At 39.7% G+C, this 23341-nt stretch overlaps 1 protein-coding gene across 1 annotated transcript in view; it reads left to right on the top strand.

The window, feature by feature from the left end:
• LOC135101196 (organic cation transporter protein-like) overlaps positions 1–10492 on the top strand; it is a 16652-nt gene extending 6160 nt beyond the window's left edge. The window contains exons 6-11 of the mRNA XM_064004806.1: positions 2300–2468; positions 7572–7714; positions 7812–8010; positions 8268–8428; positions 8915–9099; positions 10056–10492. Coding sequence (XP_063860876.1) covers positions 2300–2468; positions 7572–7714; positions 7812–8010; positions 8268–8428; positions 8915–9099; positions 10056–10286 — 1088 coding nt within the window. The 3' untranslated portion in view covers positions 10287–10492. The remainder of the gene's footprint in view (positions 1–2299; positions 2469–7571; positions 7715–7811; positions 8011–8267; positions 8429–8914; positions 9100–10055) is intronic.
• Positions 10493–23341: the final 12849 nt, after the last annotated feature.

The raw sequence follows: 23341 nt of genomic DNA, 5'->3' as shown, positions 1-23341 counted from the left end.
TACATGGACAGATAAGGCCCTTGTACAGAAAGAGTTAGCAGCTGGGGGGGTGAGAAAAACTGGCGGAGACGTCTCAGAACACCTAACTTCATAGAAGCTGTTTTAGCTAGAGATGAGATGTGAAGTTTCCAGTTCAGATTATAAGTAAAGGATAGACCAAGGATGTTCAGTGTAGAAGAGGGGGACAGTTTGAGTGTCATTGAAGAAGAGGGAATAGTTGTCTGGAAGGTTGTGTCGAGTTGATAGATGGAGGAATTGAGTTTTTGAGGCATTGAACAATACCAAGTTTGCTCTGCCCCAATCAGAAATTTTAGAAAGATCAGAAGTCAGGCGTTCTGTGGCTTCCCTGCGTGAAATGTTTACCTACTGAAGGGTTGGACGTCTATGAAAAGACGTGGAAAAGTGCAGGGTGGTATCATCAGCGTAGGAGTGGATAGGACAAGAAGTTTGGCTTAGAAGATCATTAATGAATAATAAGAAGAGAGTGGGTGACAGGACAGAACCCTGAGGAACTCCACTGTTAATAGATTTAGGAGAAGAATAGTGACCATCTACCACAGCAGCAATAGAACGGTCAGAAAGGAAACTTGAGATGAAGTTACAGAGAAAAGGAGAGAAGCCGTAGGAGGGTAGTTTGGAAATTAAAGCTTTGTGCCAGACTTTATCAAAAGCTTTTGATATGTCCAAGGCAACAGCAAAAGTTTCACCGAAATAAAAGAGGATGACCAAGACTCAGTAATGAAAGCCAGAATATCACCACTAGAGCGGCCTTGACGGAACCCATACTGGCAATCAGATAGAAGGTTGTGAAGTGATAGATGTTTAAGAATCTTCCTGTTGAGGACAGATTCAAAAACTTTAGATAGGCAGGAAATTAAAGCAATAGGACGGTAGTTTGACGGATTAGAACGGTCACCCTTTTTTAGGAACAGGTTGAATGTAGGCAAACTTCCAGCAAGAAGGAAAGGTAGATGTTGACAGACAGAGCTGAAAGAGTTTGACTAGGCAAGATGCAAGCAGGGAGGCACAGTTTCGGAGAACAATAGGAGGGACCCCATCAGGTCCATAAGCCTTCCGAAGGTTAAGGCCAGAGATGGCATGGGAAACATCGTTGCGAAGAATTTTAATAGGTGGCATGAAGTAGTCAGAGGGAGGAGGAGAGGGAGGAATAAGCCCAGAATCATCCAAGGTAGAGTTTTTAGCAAAGGTTTGAGCGAAGAGTTCAGCTTTAGAAATAGATGTGACAGCATATATATATATATATATATATATATATATATATATATATATATATATATATATATATATATATATATATATATATATATATATATATATATATATATACTAAAAAGAGTAAAACTGAATTATAATTGAATAATAAGAAAAAAAAAATTGATGCATATTTTTACTTGACGCTCAGATAACTAAAATAAATCTTCCCAAACAAAACACTTTATTAAGAGACTTGGTCATATGTGGAACTGCAATTTTCTTATATCTGTCTGTGGTACATTTTTTCTTCCACACATAGTGCGTTTCTTGCAGAAAATGAATAAACAGATAAACAATATATTTATTTTTTCTTAATACGTTTTTCCGAGAGAGCCAATTTAATAAGTTTACGAAGGACGCGGGGGTGGCATACACGTGTAAGAAACACGAAGGTGAACACAAATGCAAATATGCGTGCGTGGGAACAAAAATTTACATTAGGAGACTGTCCAGGTCATGTGCGCTCTCTTGACTTGCATGCACAGCATCAGCATTCCAGTCAGGACTAGCCAGGCACTATCTACACACAATACAATGCTGCATTGCGTGCTGTGAATTCAGTCTGAGATCTCTCTCTCTCTCTCTCTCTCTCTCTCTCTCTCTCTCTCTCTCTCTCTCTCTCTCTCTCTCTCTCTCTCTCTCTCTCTCTCTCTCTCTCTCTCTCTCTCTCTCTCTCTCTCTCTCTCTCTCTCTCTCTCTCTCTCTCTCTCTCTCTCTCTCTCTCTCTATATATATATATATATATATATATATATATATATATATATATATATATATATATATATATATATATATATATATATATATATATATATCATATTGGCAATACACTCGTCACCAATCCGTCACCTATCACTTTCATCATTCTTGCAGTTGTTTAATCCAATTTGCCTCAAGCACTTTTCCTCGACACGTGTAGATGGTTTTAGTGTTATTATTGTTATATTTGATGCTTTGCTTTTATCATTTTGTAGAGAGAAAACCAAGAGAACTTTTTTAATTCGCCTCTTTTGCACACTTACAGCGCAAGAGACGACGCCGCCACGCTTCAGATCCCAGATTGGCATGCTGATAGGACTCGGGTTTTCATTGGGCATTATTGTGTTGGCAGGGGAGGCATTCCTGGTGAGGCATTGGCGCCACCTCCAGCTGACTGCAGCCTCCTTACTCCTTATAATCATTCCCTTAGCCTGGTATGTCTCTCTCTCTCTCTCTCTCTCTCTCTCTCTCTCTCTCTCTCTCTCTCTCTCTCTCTCTCTCTCTCTCTCTGCTGACGTCCTCCACATATTTCACAATTACTTCTTTGGCCTAGCATTGTCATCAGTTTCAAACGAAGCAGCAGCAGCGGCTGAGGGCGTGCCTCGCCACCGCAGCTATGTCCTTAAACTTGAGGAATGTATCTACCACTGCCAGTGTGGCAGTGGTAGATACATATAGATATTATATAGATATCATATAGATATCATATAGCAATATCTGTTAGGAAATATCGATTTCATTATTATAAGCTTGAATTGACAGTAACGTCATATCGTTTATTAAAATATTTGCACTAAAGATCGCACCTAACGATGTAGTGGAACTGCTTGGCGCACAAGAAATTATGCACTTTACATGTATGCGTCTTACATGTATAGCCGCTTCTACAGGAGGAGGCAGTAGGTACCTGCCGAAACGATGATTACTCCAGTGAAGTCTAAAGCACTGGATCAGGGGATGCTGTGAACTTATCATTAAACCCAGCTGTGACTTCGCTGAACGTTTCCCTTTGTGTCTCTCAACACAAGGTGCCCTCTAAAGACAACTCTCTTCCTCCACACAAAACTACAAACACCTAATAACACATACACCCTTCACTCAAAAATTCAAAATTATCATGGCGACTCCTACACCAGCCTCGGAGTCCCCATCTGGGGAGGGGACCACAAATGTCCTCACGTCGGACTGCCCTCCTGACAACGACCCTAAGTGTCTTGACACCCACCTCAACTTTTTCTTCATTAACTTCTGCAACATTCGCGGTCTTCGATCTAATTTTCAATCAGTAGAACACCACCTCTCCTCTATTAAACCTCATCTTCTTTTCCTGCTCTCGTGCCCACACTCTTGAATCTTCTGAGTTTTCCATCATCTGGCTACGACTACAGAGTCACTCTTAAAATAAATTTATCTGTGCTGTATACCTTTCACCTAACTCCTCTGACTATAAAAAATTCTTTGACTACTTAACTTCCAAAGTGGAGCACATTCTGATTTTCTTCCCTTTTGCAGAGACCTCCATTCTTGAAGACTTCAACGTTCACTACCAGCCTTGGCTTTCCTCTCCCTTCACTGACCATCCTGGTGAACTAGCCTTCAATTTTGCTATCCTCCACGACCTAGAGCAATTGGTGCAACACCCTACTCGTATTCCTGACTGTCTTGGAGATACGCCCAACATTCTTGAACTTTTCCTAACCTCTAATCCTTCTGCTTATGCTGTCACCCTCTCTTTTCTGTGCTTGTCTTATCGCTCCAATCCCTCCTCAGGATCCCCCTAAGCGGAGGTGCCTCTGGTGTTTTGCCTCTGCTAGTTGGGGGGACCTGAGGGGATATTTTGTTGATTTTCCTTGGAATGACTACTGCTTCATTGTCAGAGACCCGTCTTTGTGTGCCGAATGCATAAGAGAGGTGATAGTGTCTGGCATGGAGGCGTACATTCCTCACTCTTTTTCTCGACTTAAACCTTCCAAACCTTGGTTTAACACAGCTTGTTCCCGTGCTATACATGATAGAGAGGTGGCCCACAAAAGATACTTAAGCCTTCCATCAACAGAATATCATGCACTTTATATCTCTGCCTGGAACAATGCCAAGTCTGTTCTCCAACTAGCCAAAAACTCCTTCATTAATAGAAAGTGTCAAAATCTTTCAAGATCTAACTCCCATCATGACTTCTGGCATCTAGCCAAAAATATCTCCAATAGCTTTGCTTCTTCTTCTTTCCCTCCTTTATTTCAACCAGATGGCACCACTGCTATCACATCTATCTCTTAAACTAAACTCTTCGCTCAAACCTTTGCTAAAACCTCTACCTTGGACGATTCAGGGCTTGTTCCTCCTTTTCCTCCACCTTCTGACTACTTCATGCTACCTTTTGAAATTCTTCGCAATTATTTTTTCCATGCTCTTGCTGGCCTAAACCCTCGGAAGGCTTATGGACCTGACGGGGTTACTTTTCCTGCCTACCTAAATTTTTTTAATCTGTCCTAAACAGGAAGACTCTTGAACATCTATCTCTTCACAATCTTCTATCTGATCACCAGTATGGGTTCCGTCAAGGCCGCTCTACCGGTGATCTTATGGCTTTCTTTATTGAGTTTTGGTCATCCTCTTTTAGAGATTTTGGTGAAACCTTTGCTGTTGCCTTGGACATATCAAAAGCTTTTGATAGAGTCTGGCACAAAGCTTTGATTTCCAAACTACCCTCCTATGGCTTCTATCCTTCTTTCTGTAACTTCATCTCAAGTTTCCTTTCTGACCGTTCTATTGCTGTTGTGGTAGACGGCCACTGTTCTTCTAAATCTGTTAGCAGTGGTGTTCCTCAGGGTTGTGTCCTGTCATCCACTCCACTGTCATCCATTATTCATCAATTAACCTTCTAAACAAAACTTCTTGTCCTATCCACTGCTACGCTGATGATACCACCCTGCACTTTTCCACGTCTTTTCCTAGATATCCAGCACTTCAGAAAGTAAACATTTCACGCAGAGAAGCCACAGAACGCCTGACTTCTGATCTTTCTAAAATTTTTGATTTGGGCAGAGCAAACCTGGTATTGTTCAGTGCCTCAAAAACTCAATTCCTCCATCTATCAACTTCCAAACAACTATCCCCTCTTCTTCAATGACACTCAACTGTTCCCCTCTTCTGCACTGAACATCCTCGGTCTGTCCTTTACTTATAATATGAACAGGAAACTTCACATCTTGTCTCTAGCTAAAACAGCTTCTATGAAGCTAGGCGTTCTGAGACGTCTCCGCCAGTGTTTGTCACACCTCCAGCTGCTAACTCTGTACAAGGGGCCTTCTCCGTCCATGTATGGAGTATGCTTCACATGTGTGGAGAGGGAAGTTCCACTCATATTGCTCTTTTAGACAGGGTGGAAGCAAAAGCTTTTCGTCTCATCAACTCCTCTCCTCTAACTGACTGTTTTCAGCTTCTCTCTCATCGCCGCAATATTGCATCTCTAGCTATCTTCTACCGCTATTTTCATGCTAACTGCTCTTCTGATCTTGTTAACTGCATGCCTCCCCTCCTCCCGCGGCCTCGCTGAACAAGACTTTCTTCTTTCTCTCACCTCTATTTTGTCCATCTCTCTAATGCAAGAGTTAACCAGTATTCTCAATCATTCATCCCTTTCTCTGGTAAACTCTGGAACTCCCTGCCTGCTTCTGTATTTCCACCTTCCTATGACTTGAATTCCTTCAAAAGGGAGGTTTCAAGACACTTAACCTTCAAATTTTGACTACTGCTTTGGACCCTTTACTGAGACTGGCATTTCTGAGGGCTTTTTTTTTTTTTTTTAATGGATTTTTGTTGCCTTTTTCCAGTGTCCCTCCTACATGAACAGAAAAAAAAAATCGAGTGTATGGCCTGTGGCTCACCCATTTGTGATATACATTTATTCTGATTAATTATATTTTTTAAAGTAAATCGTAACCCTTGATGGAATCTGTAAAAGTTCAGAAAAAAAAAGATCTCTGAAGCGCGACTGCAAACTCATAAATTAGGTGTGAACAATCTGCTGATGCTAATATCGTCCCCTCCTTCAAAATTCAACGCCTTTAGAATAATGGGCATCTATTTATTTATTTTTTATTCATTTATTTATTATTTTGTAATAAAAGTAATCGAAATCAAATTTTTCATCTATGTTACTCAAGAGTCAAAGTGCACAGAAAAATTATGATATACAGTGAGTAATTTTGTTTATAAACATCGGAACAGAGCCAAATTCAGGGAAAGGACTGAATGTACATACGTAACACCAAACAGGAAAACTTTTGGTTCCCTGGTTAAGGTTTGTGTGTTGCGTTTGCCATTCGATGTGTTGGTAACTCAAGTTGTTTTTCTTGACAATTGTTAGCAACCGTAAATAGGATGAGTCACATCTGCAACACAATTTATATGTCATTGTTTTTAAAGAACAGTCCGAGTGTTTTATATGGGTATTTGGGTTGCTTAATGGAAATCAGAAATACACATCAATCCAATGGATGGTGCATGCACATCCCGTTAATATAGTGCTTGCAGCACTATAATAACGGAAGAACCTTCAAGAACCCATTCATTGTCTGGTAGATTTGGAGCCTTATTTTGAAACACTTTTCTCTCTCACCACAACTATTTTTTTTAAGACCACAGAGATAGATGATTAGCCGGGTTCTCAATGATGTTTCCTCTACTTATAAGCCACAATTTTATTAATTTGTCACTAAAACCATTAAACACCCTTAACACCAATTTAGCTTCAAATAGAGCCTTTTAAATATTGTAGAGGTGAAGGCACAAATGTTTCATACTATGGTCCTTAATGCGAAGAAAACACCAGCGGAATGTTACGGGCCTTACAATCTACTGGAAAAGAGCTAATCGATATGCACATACGAGTATAGAACAACTTTCTTCTTCCATAACAAGATACATACTTAGTATAACTTTTCAAACAAAAAAAAAAATCATATTCACGAATTATGAAGCACCAGCATCCGTGAAAGTATGCAGAGACACGCTCCAAAAAGGCTGTGCTATATGCATACTACAAGATATCCTGAGAGCACTGAAGCCTTCTTCTTCTTTCTTTTTAGAAAAGTGGGGTGAAGCGAAGTAAGAGTGGGGATAGAAGGATATAGTGAGAAATATTGAAGTATAGTAAGAATTAACAGTGTGTGGGCAGTCCACGTTGCTATTGTTTATAGTGTAGGTAAAAATTTCTTCTTTCCGCACTGAAGCCACTGTGAGGGGTGACCACTTTAACGAGTCAAACTTAAAAAGGGTTAGGCTCATCTATCAAGCAGTCCATTCCGTTAAGAGTCTTACCACGTCGAAAAATGTGATAAGATTATAGTTCTTGTACCCATTCATTGGTCGCTGCGTTTTCTTTTCTTTTCTTTTTCTTTTCCTTCTTTCTTTATTTATTCATTTTAGGTTTGCGTTGTTTTGTTTGTATTAATTGTAATTTCTATTATCCTGATCATTATTGCACTGTTGGTATTAGCCATTCACTAATATTGATTATTTTGTTGCTGGAACAGTTTTGTGGAGGAGTCCCCTCGGTGGCTGTCACAGATGGGGCGTCGACAGGAAGCAGCTGACGCTCTGAAGCGAGCTGCACGTCGTAATGGTATCGCTATCACTCCAGAGCTTGTAGAGACGCTTGAAAAACTGACAGCGGAAGGTCAGTAACAATTTTTTTCTCTTTTTCAAGTATGACAAAATAATGCATTAAAATTACTTTCTTCTTCTCTTTCTTTCACACAGTTTTTATTCCCCAGACGAAAATAGTGACGATGTACTCGCTGAGGGGCGTGGCAATGAGAAACCACTGTTACGTTTTAGGAACCTCTTCGATAAGTGCCGCAGTTACTTCCGCTACCCTGGCCTGCGCAGAATATTGTGCGTTACACCGTTCATCTGGTACCTGCAAACCCTCCTCTACCTCGGCATCTTGCTCAACGCCAACAATTTTACCAGGCGAGTGGTGCTTGGATTTGTGGTTTGAGGTGATAAGGGGAATTACAGCTGAAAGATAAAGAAGTTTGTACATAAAAAAAAATGATAATATGAGAAAAAAATTACACATAAATGATTGCAGGATATTGTAGTATAATGAGGTAAGAAGAGAAAATTATTACAAATGAATGGTATGGAAGTTTGTGCAAGAGGAAAATAAGGCAATACTTAATCAATATTAGGTGACAGAATTGTATTTACCTGTTCCTTTTTTCCAGCAATAATCCATTTGTGTACGTGGCCTTGTCAGGAGTGATGGACTTCATCGCCATCAGCCTCACCACGCCCATCGCCGTGCGTGTGGGCCGACGCTGTCTTTCCATGGCCTTGTATTTAATCTCAGGCACTCTTCTCTTTCTGGACATAGCTATTCCTGCAGGTGAGGGTTGTTATAGGCCACTGAAGTTCAGCGGGAGTCACCCACCAACATCATTGTTAAGAACATAGGAACATAGGGGAAGCTGCAAGAAGCCAACACGCCGATATGTGGCAGTCCCTGCATTATAATACTATACATGAATAAATCCACGACCTCATTAAGGGATGGGCATACATCAGTGAATCAAAATATTAAAAATATAGAAATAAAAAAAAAAAGTAAAAGGGCACCATATAATAATGATAAAAAAAGAAAAAAAGCTTGAATATCACGTCCAAAGTTACTAAACTGCACTTCACATCTTCAGGCGTGGCGATGTTTCACTAATCCAGTCTTAGGTAGTTTGTTTGTTTTTCTGGGTGTTTCCAAAATTTTGGTAACTGTTGTACTCGTAACGTTACATCATTCATTTTCAAGATCGATAGTTCAATAACCACGCCAAGATCAGCGTCCATGCACACCTCATGATGCTTTTGTCTGCTATAGAGATGAAGCGGCTCAAGTGGGTGCTCGTGATGACCGCCTTCTTGCTGTGCGCCGCCTCCTATCAAGTGCAGTTCATATACACGCCGGAACTCTTCCCAACGGTGATACGATCTCGTGGCTTCGGTTTCGTGAATGGCACGGGTAGTCTGGGCTTGCTGACGGCGCCACTCATTACAGACCTCTTGGTGAGTTAAGGAGACACACGCACACACACACACACACACACACACACACACACACACACACACACACACACACACATAAGAAAAAAAAAATCTGATTCACATTATAGCACGCCCCACAACATTGTAGTTTATAGATGGTGTTTGTCAGGAGAGAGAGAGAGAGAGAGAGAGAGAGAGAGAGAGAGAGAGAGGCTCTTCATGTTTATTCTTCGAAGAATACACATGGAAAAAAAAAATTATATATATATATATATATATATATATATATATATATATATATATATATATATATATATATATATATATATATATATATATATATATATCCCGTCCATCTTAGCAAATGGAACAACAAAAACGAAAACATCGACACAAAGTTTTGAAGATCTCACAATGGAACACGCACAGCAGCCAGATAAGTGTTTCCATGAATATAATTTGTTATGTTACGTAGAAAAGTGTGAATTAGATGATTTCCCAAACCTATTTTAGGGACAGTCGTAGTCACAAGTCGAGAATGGCATGCACTCACTTCCACTGTGTTTTGGAGTTTCTCCTAATCTTAATGTTCTGATCTGAGAATCTGAATCTGTACGTATTTTAAAACACTTTGTTTTTTTGTTTAGACTTTTCAAAACCCTTGGAGATTACTTGTCAAGTTCTCAAGAGCGTTTATCCCGATGACGGTGTAGAATTCTTGTCAAGCTGTCATTAGAGTAACGAAAACATGCATAAAAACTCAACAGCTTCTACTAGAGCCTATCATAAGCTGTCGAAGTTTCCGAAATATTAAGAATATTTCGCTTACAAAAACCTGACAACAGAGAGGTCATCGACAGATTAGAGTGCTTCCAGTGTGACGAAACGATAAACATAGTGATGTATATTATTCAACTATCAACTATGACTATAAGAAACATTACGCAATAAAAATCATTCTTGGTGTGGGCGTACAGGTACAGGAGGTGTGGTGGTCAGTGAACGTGGTGTGTGGCTTGGCGGGGCTCATAGCAAGCTTGCTGGTCTCCCTTCTTCCTGAAACTCGGAACTTGCCACTGCCAGAGACGTTACAGGATGTGGAGAAACGACTACTCAACACCAGAAACTTGAAAGGCTCAGAAGTAACTTGCCATCCCCGAGACAGAAGACCACCACAACACGGAAGCTCTTTTAAATACGCAGTCTGAAAGTAACAACCCAGAAGTATAGGAGGATTAGATTAGATTAGACATGTCAGAGTCAAATATATTATCGTAAATTAATCTGTATTCTCAAAATTAAACTATTTTGTATACTTTTTTATTTCTTGATTGTAGCTGAGGAAAAAAATGTAAATCCAAGAATGCTGTGATATTTCTGTTGTAAATAAAATTTGAAACAGCGAAATAGAAAATGTAATTGAAACAGTGATATTATTTGGTTGTCAAACTATGACACATTTCGCGATGAAGAGTGTGGCGAGCTGGGAAGCAGCTTGAAGAGCTTTATATATATATATATATATATATATATATATATATATATATATATATATATATATATATATATATATATATATATATATATATATATATATATATATATATATATATATATATATATATATATATATATATATTGTAGCCACACCGACATGCCTTCATTAGCTTTTAGGTGATTGGTTTTACTGATCACACCCATCATCGTAGGGTCGAGGAAAGGCAATTCTCTCTCTAACATTTATTGATGAGATAGGCGTGACCATAAGAATTGCGAACAAGTTCTCGGCCTCATTTTCTTGTAAATAACATTATACACTGGTATAAAACAGTCTCGACATATTACAGTATTCATAAACAACACATGCAATCAACTTGGCACTATGACATTCAGTTTTTACTACAAAAATTAAGACTTTTACCTCGGTCGCCTTCCTGCCCGTCCTTGTGTGGCCACCTCCACCGCGTGATTGACGACCACGGGCGATGAGTGGGTTAACCACACCCTACTAACAAGTGAGCATCGTCTTGAAGCTTGTTCCTCCCTCTCCTCCACCCTCTGACTACTTCATGCCACGTATTAAAATTCTTCGTAATAACGTTTTCCATGCTCTCGCTGGCCTAAACCCTCGGAAGGCTTATGGACCTGATGGGGTCCCTCCTATTGTTCTCCGAAACTGTGCCTCCGTGCTTGCACCTTGCCTAGTCAAACTCTTTCAGCTCTGTCTGTCAACATCTACCTTTCCTTCTTGCTGGAAGTTTGCCTACATTCAACCTGTTCCTAAAAAGGGTGACCGTTCTAATCCGTCAAACTACCGTCCTATTGCTTTAATTTCCTGCCTATCTAAAGTTTTTGAGTCTATCCTCAACAGGAAGATTCTTAAACATCTATCACTTCACAACCTTCTATCTGATCGCCAGTATGGCTTCCGTCAAGGCTGCTCTACTGGTGATCTTCTGGCTTTCCTTACTGAGTCTTGGTCATCCTCTTTTAGAGATTTTGGTGAAACTTTTGCTGTTGCCTTGGACATATCAAAAGCTTTTGATAGAGTCTGGCACAAAGCTTTGATTTCCAAACTACCCTCCTACGGTTTCTATCCTTCTCTCTGTAACTTCATCTCAAGTTTCCTTTCTGATCGTTCTATTGCCGCTGTGGTAGACGGTCACTGTTCTTCTCCTAAATCTATTAACAGTGGTGTTCCTCAGGGTTCTGTCCTGTCACCCTCTCTTCTTATTATTCATTAATGATCTTCTAAACCAAACTTCTTGTCCTATCCACTCCTACGCTGATGATACCACCCTGCACTTTACCACGTCTTTTCATAGACGTCCAACCCTTCAGAAGGTAAACATAGCACGCAGGGAAGCCACAGAACGCCTGACTTCTGATCTTTCTAAAATTTCTGATTGGGGCAGAGCAAACTTGGTATTGTTCAATGCCTCAAAAACTCAATTCCTCCATCTATCAACTCGACACAACCTTCCAGACAACTATCCCCTCTTCTTCAATGACACTCAACTGTCCCCCTCTTCTACACTGAACATCCTCGGTCTGTCCTTTACTTATAATCTGAACTGGAAACTTCACATCTCATCTCTAGCTAAAACAGCTTCTATGAAGTTAGGTGTTCTGAGACGTCTCCGCCAGTTTTTCTCACCCCCCCAGCTGCTAACTCTGTACAAGGGCCTTATCCGTCCATGTATGGAGTATGCTTCACATGTCTGGGGGTGTTCCACTCATACTGCTCTTCTAGACAGGGTGGAATCAAAAGCTTTTCGTCTCATCAACTCCTCTCCTCTAACTGACTGTCTTCAGCCTCTCTCTCACCGCCGCAATGTTGCATATCTAGCTGTCTTCTACCGCTATTTTCATGCTAACTGCTCTTCTGATCTTGCTAACTGCATGTCTCCCCTCCTTCCGCGGCCTCGCTGCACAAGACTTTCTTCTTTCTCTCACCCCTATTCTGTCCACCTCTCTAACGCAAGAGTTAACCAGTATTCTCAATCATTCATCCCTTTCTCTGGTAAACTCTGGAACTCCCTGCCTGCTTCTGTATTTCCACCTTCCTATGACTTGAATTCCTTCAAGAGGGAGGTTTCAAGACACTTATCCACCAATTTTTGACCACTGCCTTGACCCTTTTACGGGACTGGCATTTCAGTGGGCATTTTTTTTTATTGATTTTTGTTGCCCTTGGCCAGTGTCCTTCTTACATAAAAAAAAAATATACGAGTATATATAGAATTGAGTACTGATACTTTCGTATATTACATATGTTTTCATGTAGGTAGGACACTATCGAACATTTCACTTATGATTACAAAGGAATAATGATGTGAGCTACATACACACTTTATATACAGTAACATATACAATTAAAGACATGACCTTCACCTTTCTTGCTGACCACCTTTAAGTGGCAGCAAGCAAATAACACTACCACTGAAAAGAGAGGTTTTATGATAGATTCTTACACTTTTGAGCGCAATGTCTGTCTGTCAGTCTGCCATCAACATTACATGTTGGAGGAGAGGCAGTAGACACCTGCCGAAACGATAATTACTCCCATTGAGGGAGGTGGGGCAGAGCAAACCTGGTATTGTTCAATGTCTCAAAAACTCAATTCCTCCATCTATCAACTCGACACAACCTTCCAGACAACTATCCCCTCTTCTTCAATGACAACTCAACTCTCTCTCTCTCTCTCTCTCTCTCTCTCTCTCTCTCTCTCTCTCTCTCTCTCTCTCTCTCTCTCTTGCACACACACACACACACACACACACACACACACACACACACACACACACACACACACACGAGAAAGGGGAGACTGATTGTAATATATAAAGCCTATGAGAAAGTGGAGGAGGTAGATCGGAACGATTTGATGGTTTGGGTTACACGAAATACTAGAGGACATGGAAAGAGGCTGAAGAAGAATGCTTGTAGAAGTGACGTCAAAAAGTAGTTTCCCATATAGAAGTATAAGTGTATGGAACAGTCGGGATAAGATGATAGTGAATGCAAAAAAGTATACATGGATCCAAGGATAAGTTGGATATTAAAACATATGGAGATGGGACACCACGAGCATAGCTTTTTTATCACAAAGCACAGCTATAGGTAAATACGACTAGTAAATACACACACACACACACACACACACACACACACACACACACACACACGTGGATGAGGAAACAATGACAAAATCTGTATAGTGTGAGTGACTATATCAAGATTTGCATGTAATTGTGATCTGATGACCGGATATGAGACACACTCACTGGTCTTTCTTAAACATTTTAGTCTCTCATAAAAAAAAAAAAAAATCAAAAGCCACGTAAATGATTATTCGGACTCCCATAAGTGTGTTTTTTTTCCATTGATGATGCAGAACGCATGTTAAACTATTACTAGAATAATAAAAACACCTTTGAAAACCGCAACACATTCCACTATGGTGTTTCATTGGGTTTGAATTATCAGTTACCCCTGGACACTGTTCATTAGTTTCTTACCTTTATGTAGTAGGTAAAGTCACTCGTCACTGAGTTTCTGTGGTTTTCAGGTGAATGTCAAAGGTGAGGGTATAAAAATATGTACATTTAGATATATGTACACAGTTCTGGGAGAAGGGTGTGGTGTGTACGGAACAACGGATGTTCTCTGCGTGTTATAGCGTTACATCGTGGCAAGAGATGTCGCAGCCAGCTCGAGGGACGCTTAGCGACTTCAAAAAGTGTTGACAGTGGAAATATGGGCAGGTTGACCAAATTCACAATACATGAATATATTCATAATTATAACTCTCTAATTACATAAATAAGGCAAGGGAAAAACTACTTATAGGTAAGAATAATACATGCCAAAAAAAACATTAGAGAGAGATTAAGTATGGAGAATACTTAGATGATATAATGTAGGTGCTACTGAGTATTTATCGATGGCAATAAATGGACTATGGAAAGTTCCATGGTGTGTGTGTGCGTGTGTGTCGTAGGGTGGCGTGATCATTTCCACCACAATCTTATACGTCAACACCCATTATCTACATTTATGCATACATGCATACATGTATGTATAAATATCGCTAAGTAGGCAAAGCATTATAAATACAATAAATATTATTATTAATTATGTGACACCGTTACATCACTCGGTCACCTGCATGACAAGTCTTCACGAATACAGTGTACCTAACCGTGTTATGTGCATGAAACTCCACCAATAATAGTTGCAGGAGGAAGACGTTTACATCTACTATCAAGATATATACACAAAGTTACAGCTTTCTCAACACACACACACACACACACACACACACACACACACACACACACACACACACACACACACACACACATATAAGAGTATTATCAAGAACATTAAAATAAGGAAAGGTGTCAGGACACTTGGGTAGAGAAATCTAGGTTTCAGATATACTGGTAAAGATGTTTCTAAAGCCTCTGAAAACTTTTGTGTTTGAGAAGGAAAGAGTTGATAACGAGTTTGTTATAAAAGAAATCCTTGACTTTGTCAAATTCTTCAGTGAAGTTAGAGGGAAAGCCCTAAAAGAAAGCTCTGTTGTGAAAGCTAAATGAAACCGAGAAGGGTAAGTGGTTAGTTTACTAGAACGTACATGACAAGCATCTTATACCGCATAATGTCCTATAACCGCCTCATAGGTGGTCCCTTCTAGGCAAGTCACTGAGACATAAAACGTTTCTGTGAAATAAAAGTCATGATATCTATGAAAATTGCAATGAAAATTGCATGTGGTTTTGAAACTACATGCTTGTATGGACAGTGATAGGCTATAGATGCCTCTGAATGTGTCAAGGTAACTTCACAAATTCTATTTACTACAGGTAAGAAGGCAAATTGGATACTTGAACAGTGGTACAAATGTAAGTATGAAGATTTACAAAGTTTCAATTCAGTTAAATCTCCAATTGTAAATAATGAAAAATCTTTGGCTATTAGCACTAAGGAAGGATTCATGTTCAGTGTCATCACCGAATTATTAACGGAGAATGGAAAAGGTTTAATCTCATAGGCCTCAAAATGATCCAGAGATTTAAAAGGTATGTTTACAGTTATATGCATCTGTAGTCAAGGTAGCTTCTAGCAACGGGTAGTAATATTGGATCATGTCCGTTGCATACAATGGTGTCAATTTGTATGTTGACTGACCAATTTCTAGTGTGTGAAGCAAATCCTCTACAGGAAACAAGGAAGTTGTTACCCTTCCATCGACAGCATCCACCATGTTGCAAATTATTGCTTCATTAATGTAGAGAACTGAGCTCAAGGAAGCTTCAAATACATGCAAAACTTGATCTATTACCACAACGTGATTTATAATATCTAAACTATGTAAAGTATTATCGAACACAGTTGCTAAATCATTTGAGTGTTGCAATAACTCATTGAGGTTGGACTCTAATTTAACCAGTTTATTGTGATGCAGGTTCAGGACCTTCAATTATAAATGCTGCCAACAACCAAACAGACATAATGGCATTGCCAACTAGGGTAGGTAAGCATCGTTTATCCTTGGCTGTAGACACTGGAGCCACGGTAAACATGATTTCTGAAGAATCTTACAAAATTTTGAAACGGAATTCACGCGGGGGTAAATGGATGCTCCGTCCAAGTGACTTGAATCTTTCTGGTGTCACCGGGTCAGTTCTGAAAATCTTAGGAATAATTTCCTTACCAATAAGGCTATCTAAGAATATTCAGCCTATTCAAACTGATTTCTATGTAGTCAGTAACTTTAAACTTCCTTATGCGCCATTATGTGATGGATAAGTGTGACGCAACTCCTGGCCCGCGGGACACTCCGGGCACGAGTGGGCCGAGAGTTGATTCTAACAATCGTGGCCCGTAAACACGCATAAGGCGCTTTCTTGGTGGCCCAAAACCATATAATTAGTTATGCTATCTATGGCGCATCCACTTCTGAGCATCAGTAGGTTTGCTTCTTGAGGCAAACCTATCCCCGCATAGGTTTGCCCTTTGAGCAAAAGTTATGCTAGAGGAAAGTGGGTGGAGGATATGGAGAAGTAGGCGGAATTTACACTGACAGGGAAATCACGCGCGTCTTTTCATAAACCCTAGAGAAAATGTGACCAAGAATGTATAATTTATAACCTTAAAATGACATTTATAAGAAATGTATGTGAAGTATGGTGTTCTATTTAGCGAGATCTGAAAACACTTGAACTAAAAATACGTGTCCATATGGCATCCCTCATATTCCTGATTTGAATTTTATAATATACTCGTAATTGACCTTGTTATAATACAATGCAAAAACACCATGACTTATAAGAGATGTAAAAACATATCTTGTTATGTATAATATCAAGTAGACATAATTATAATTTTAAAATGAAGAGTAGTGAAAACAACTCGAATGAACACAGTATCATCACTCCAGACGCCAAAGACAATTAAAAATTGTCTGGATGTGAAGCAGCTTAAGGCGAACAGGCAAGCAGGGGGCGGTGGGTCTGCTGGTGACTGATGCTGATGATGGTGACCATAGCTGGACGCAATAACGAAAATATTTACCACGATAACCGATAAATCGATAACGATAACCTTATCGGCAATAACCGATAACTGATGGCTGGCGTTAAATTTTTATCACCCGATAACCAATAAGCGATAAATCGATAAATCCAAAATTCCAATACTAGCGATAACGATATTGATATTAAAAAATGATAAATCCAAATCTTTATTTTTATCTTTTCTTAGAAAACTTCGAAAAATCTTAGAAAAATTTGAAATTCAGTGTTTATCCTGTCTCTTCTCTCATGAAAAGTACTGTTTTAAGTAAAATTACTAGTTTTAATTTTGAAAGTTTAAAACTTCAACATGCTCATGTTCCAAAAACTAAAATTATAATTATCGATTATCGCTAGTTAGGAAATAAAAGTATTGGCGATACCAATCGATCGATAACGCGGGAAAAATAATGATCGGATAAACAGTAACCCGATATTGTTATCGATAAATTATCAGTCATTTATCGCGATAACGGCCATCTATGATGGTGACACTAAACAAGTCCCTTCATCGGTGCCATGATCTAAGCAATTGTACGTCTGGCAGTAATGTCGGCGTGCTCTTGGCTGTCCTTTGTGGGCGCGTGTGATTTATATATATATATATATATATATATATATATATATATATATATATATATATATATATATATATATATATATATATATATATATATATATATATATTTCACACGAGTGGCGTAATCCCTCCTCGTGATCCCCCTAAGCGGAGGCGCCTCTGGCGTTTTGTCTCTGCTATAGCTGGGGGGACCTGAGGAGATATTTTGTTGATTTTCCTTGAAATGACTACTGTTTCCATGTCAGAGACCGGTCTCTGTGTGCGGAGTGCATAACAGAAGTGATTTTGTCTGGCATTTAGGCGTACATCACTCCCTCTTTCTCTTGACCTAAACCTTCCAAACCTTGGCTTAACACAGCCTGTTATCGTGCTATACATGATGTAGAGGTGGCCCACAAAAGGTACTTGAGCTTTCCATCATCAGAATCTCATGCGCTTTATATTTCTGTCCGGAACCGTGAAAAGTCTGTTCTCCAACTAGCCAAACACTCCTTCATTAATAGAAAGTATCAAAATCTTTCAAGATATAACTTCCCTCGTGACTTCTGGCACCTAACTGAAAAAAAAAAAAATTTTGCTTCGTCTTCTTTCCTTCCTTTATTTTAACCAGATGGCACCACTGCTATCACATCTATCTCTAAAGCTGAATTCTTCGCTCATACCTTTGCTAAAAATTCTACCTTGGACGATTCAGGGCTTGTTCCTTCCTCTTCTCCACCATCTGACTACTTCATGCTACCTATTAAAATTCTTCGCAATGATGTTTTCCATGCCCACAGGCTTATGGACCTGATGGGGTCCCTCCTATTCTTCTCTGAAACTTAGCCTCCGTGCTTGCATCTCTGCTTTCAACTCTGTCTGTCAACATCTACCTTTCTTTCTTGCCTTTATTCAGCCTATTCCTAAAAAGAGTGACCGTTCTAATCCCTCAAACTACCGTCCTATTGCTTTAATTTCCTGCCGATCTAAAGCTTTTAATCTATCCTCAACAGGAAGATTCTTAAACATCTATCACTTCACAACCTTCTATCTGATCACCAGTATGGGTTCCGTCAAGGCCGCTCTACTGGTGATCTGGCTTTCCTTACTGAGTCTTGGTCATCCACTTTAAGAGATTTTGGTGAAACTTTTGCTTTTGCCTTAGACATATCAAAAGCTTTTGATAGACTCTGGCACAAAGATTTGATTTCCAAACTACCTTCCTATGGATTCCATCCTTCTCTCTGTAACTTCATCTCAAGTTTCCTTTCTGACCGTTCTATTGCTGCTGTGGTAGATGTCACTGTTCTCCTAAATCTATTAACAGTGGTGTTCCTCAGGGTTTTGTCCTATCACCCACTCTCTTCCTCTTATTCATCAATGATCTTTTAAACCAAACTTCTTGTCTTATCCACTCCTATGCTGATGATACCACCCTGCACTTTTCCACATCTTTTCCTAGACGTCCAACCCTTCAAGAAGTAAACAGTCCACAGGACGCCTGACTTCGGATCTCTAAAATTTATGATTGGGGCAGAGCAAACTTGGTATTGTTTAATGCCTCAAAAACTCAATTCCTCCATCTATCAACTCGATATAACCTTCCAGACAACTATCTTCCAGACTTTCTATCTGATCGCCAGTATGGGTTCTGTTACTGTATGTAAAGCGTATGTACCTCATGTCATTATTCCTCAGTAATCATGAGTGAAATGTTCAATAGTTTTCTATTTGCATGAAAACGTGTAATGTGTGTAAGTATCAGTATTCAATGTTATATTAAGCACCGAAGCCGATGCTCACTTGTTGGTAGAGTGTGGTTAACTCACTGATCGCCTGCGGCCATCACTCATGGCCAAGTCGCGCTCAGACAAAGACGGGCAGGATGGTGACCGAGGTAAATACTTTAATTTTGTAGTAAAAACTGATTGTCATAGTGCCAAGTTGATTGCATGTATTGTTAATGAATATTGTAATATGTTGAAAGTGTTTAATATCAGTGTATAATGTTATTTTGTAAGAAATTGAGACCGATAACTTGTTTGCAGTTCTTACAGTCATGCCTACCTCAGCAATAAACGTGTCAGGGAGAACTGCCTTTCCTCGACCCTACGATGATGGGTGTGATCAGTAAAACAGATCACCTGAGAGCCAATTGATGCCCAGCCGGTGCGGCTACAGGTTCTGTCAAGGCCGCTCTACTGGTGATCTTCTGGCTTTCCATACTGAGTCTTGGTCATCCCCTTTTAGAGATTTTGGAGAAACTTTTGCTGTTGCCTTGGACATATCAGAAGCTTTTGATAGAGTCTGGCACAAAGCTTTGATCTCCAAACTACCCTCCTTCGGCTTCTATCCTTCTCTCAGTAACTTCATCTCAAGTTTCCTTTCTGACCGTTCTATTGCTGCTGTGGTAGACGGTCACTGTTCTTCTCCTAAATCTGTTAACAGTGGTGTTCCTCAGGGTTCTGTCCTGTCACCCACTCTCTTCTTATTATTCATTAATGATCTTCTTAACCAAACTTCTTGTCCTATCCACTCCTATGCTGATGATACCACCCTGCACTTTTCCATGTCTTTTCATAGACGTCCAACCCTTCAGGAGGTAAACATTTCACGCAGGGAAGCCACAGAACGCTTGACTTCTGATCTTTCTAAAAATTTTTATTTGGGCAGAGCAAACTTGGTATTGTTCAATGCCTCAAAAACTCAATTCCTCCATCTATCAACTTGACACAACCTTCTAGACAACTATCCCCTCTTCTTCAATGACACTCAACTGTCTCTCTCTTCTACACTGAACATCCTCGGTACTTATAATCTGAACTGGAAACTTCATATCTCATCTACTGCTAAAACAGCTTCTATGAAGTTAGGTGTTCTGAGACGTCTCCGCCAGTTTTTCCCACCCCCCCAGCTGCTAACTCTGCACAAGGGCCTTATCCGTCCATGTATGGAGTATGCTTCACATGTCTGGGAGGGTTCCACTCATACTGCTCTTCTAGACAGGGTGGAATCAAAAGCTTTTCGTCTCATCAACTCCTCTCCTCTAACTGACTGTCTTCAGCCTCTCTCTCACCGCCGCAATGTTGCATCTCTAGCTGTCTTCTACCGCTATTTTCATGCTAACTGCTCTTCTGATCTTGCTAACTGCATGCCTCCCTTCCTCCCGCGGCCTCGCTGCACAAGACTTTCTTCTTTCTCTCACCCCTATTCTGTCCACCTCTCCAACGCAAGAGTTAACCAGTATTCTCAATCATTCATCTCTTTCTTTGGTAAACTCTGGAACTCCCTGCCTGCTTCTGTATTTCCACCTTCCTATGACTTGAATTTCTTCAAGAGGGAGGTTTCAAGACACTTATTCATCAATTTTTGACTACTGCTTTGACCCTTTTATGGGACTGGCATTTCAGTGGGCATTTTTTTTTATTGGATTTTTGTTGCCCTTGGCCAGTGTCCTTCCTACATTAAAAAAACAAGAACAACTATCCCCTCATCTTCAATGACACTCAATTGTACCCCTCTTCTACACTGCATGTCCTCGGTCTGTCCTTTTCTTATAATCTAAACTGGAAATTTCACATCTCATCTCTAGCTAAAACAGCTTCTATGAAGTTAGGTTTTCTGAGACATCTCCGCCAATTTTTCTCACCCTGCCTGCCTGCTTCTGTATTTCCACCTTCCTATGACTTGAATTCCTTCAAGAGGAAAGTTTCAAGACACTTATCCTTAAAATTTTTGCTTCCGCTTCGGACCCTTTTCGGATAGCGGCATCTCAGTGGGCTTTTTTTTTTTTTTCGTATTTTTGTTGCCCTTGTCCGGTGCCCCTCCTACATTAAAAAAAAAAAAAAAAAAAAAAAAAAGTAGTGCAGATATTACCGAAATCATGTGTTATGTATGTTAATTAATACAGTTTGATACACACACACACACACGCACACACGCACGCACACACACACACACACACACACACACAGCTGTGATATGAAATCTCAGAAGCTGTTTCACTCGAGGGTTAAGTGTCATCCTTAAGATTCCTTGCGATTTCAGGGAATTCTTAAAACTAAACTGTATTTATCCAAGCGTACGGACTGCCCGCATGTTTAGACACATGCTTAGAGCAAAAAGTGTACTACACTTCAGAATGGTATGGTAAAACGCAAAGTGGATTACACATTTCGTGACACGCTACACAAATTCGCCCCGTAGTTGTACACATTACTGGAACATTCTGTGAAAAATGTGTAGAGCAAAGTGAACAAGTCTTACCCTGTTCATTTTGCGTTGCACATTTCAGATTAAAAAAAAATTGCGTTACACATTGTAATACAACTTCTGATTCCAGATATATATGACTCGTTTAGTATGTGGAGGGTACAACTAAATAAAATATTTGATACTTTTATGGTGAAAAAAAGTAATAGCCCAAACATCAGTTAAAACACCGTGAATCTACTCATCAAAATGCAAGACAACAACAACAATAACCTCGAGTAAGGTTACTACACGAGAAACATTCATACTCTTTTCTTACTAGGTAAATAACTGTCTACATTTATAAATTTGCCGGTTCGGTTTGTTTAATTTTGTTAGGTAGTATGGGACTTCCGGGTCCAGATCATGCCTGCTCATTTACAAATGAATAGCACAATAATTACACACCTGTAAATGATGCCTCTTGAACATTTTTAACTCAACATGGATGTTGAACTGGTGAGATGAGCAGACATGATCCGGATCCGGAAGCTAAAAATTAAAGTAAATTTATATATAAGCACATCCGTCTAACATTTTCGGACGAAACTACATTTTTTTCTGGTAGATTATGATGAATCAAGATTTTGAATGAATCAAGTAGCCCTTTCCGCCGCAAATGAACTAACCTAGCCGGAGAGAGGGGGGAGGTTTCACAGAATTCAACCAACAACGCCTGTTCTTTTTTCGAGGAGTAACTGGTTGAAGTAGATGTTCTTTCCATTATTTGAAGATGTGAAGTAGATGTCAACGCAACTCAAGAAACACGTGGAATGGCACAAAAATGTAAACAAACACGGAGAGAGATACCAACTTTGCTGCGTTTCACAATTGTGTTATACACGATTGTGTTAGTGTCACGCGACACAATTTTCATCTTTAAGCATATAAAAAATCTGTGTAAGCCATATGTGGTGTTTACTGGTAACACAATCGTGAATAATGCAGACGGGCTGTGCATGGTGCCACGCAGCCTATTCTTTTATTTGTCATTTCTTACATCCATACTAGTGTTACCGCCAACAGTGGTGCTGGCGGTTATGGAAGCAACGATAGAAGGAATAGGTGTAAGGACAAAATAAATATGTATGCTAAATAACATGTTCTGTGTTATGAGAGTTAAAGTGAACTAGTATATTAAGTTTTCGTGCTATGAAAGTTAAATAAATGCGAGATATAATGAAACTGAGCATGGAAGTGGTGAAGATGTAAGGTGTAGCTACATTGTGGTAGTGAGGCTTGTGTTTACTGGGAAAAGCGTTGACGCAGCAGTAAAGCAAGATAAGGAGGGATGATGACATATGGGAGGGGTGAACTATCGCTGACCTAATTCTAAAATGGGCAGGCGTGAGGCCCTGAGGGCCAGCAAGGA

Source organism: Scylla paramamosain, chromosome 1 (genome assembly GCF_035594125.1).
Source record: "Scylla paramamosain isolate STU-SP2022 chromosome 1, ASM3559412v1, whole genome shotgun sequence".
Classification (NCBI taxonomy): Eukaryota; Metazoa; Arthropoda; class Malacostraca; order Decapoda; family Portunidae; genus Scylla; species Scylla paramamosain.
This window is presented reverse-complemented; position numbering and strand designations above follow the sequence as displayed.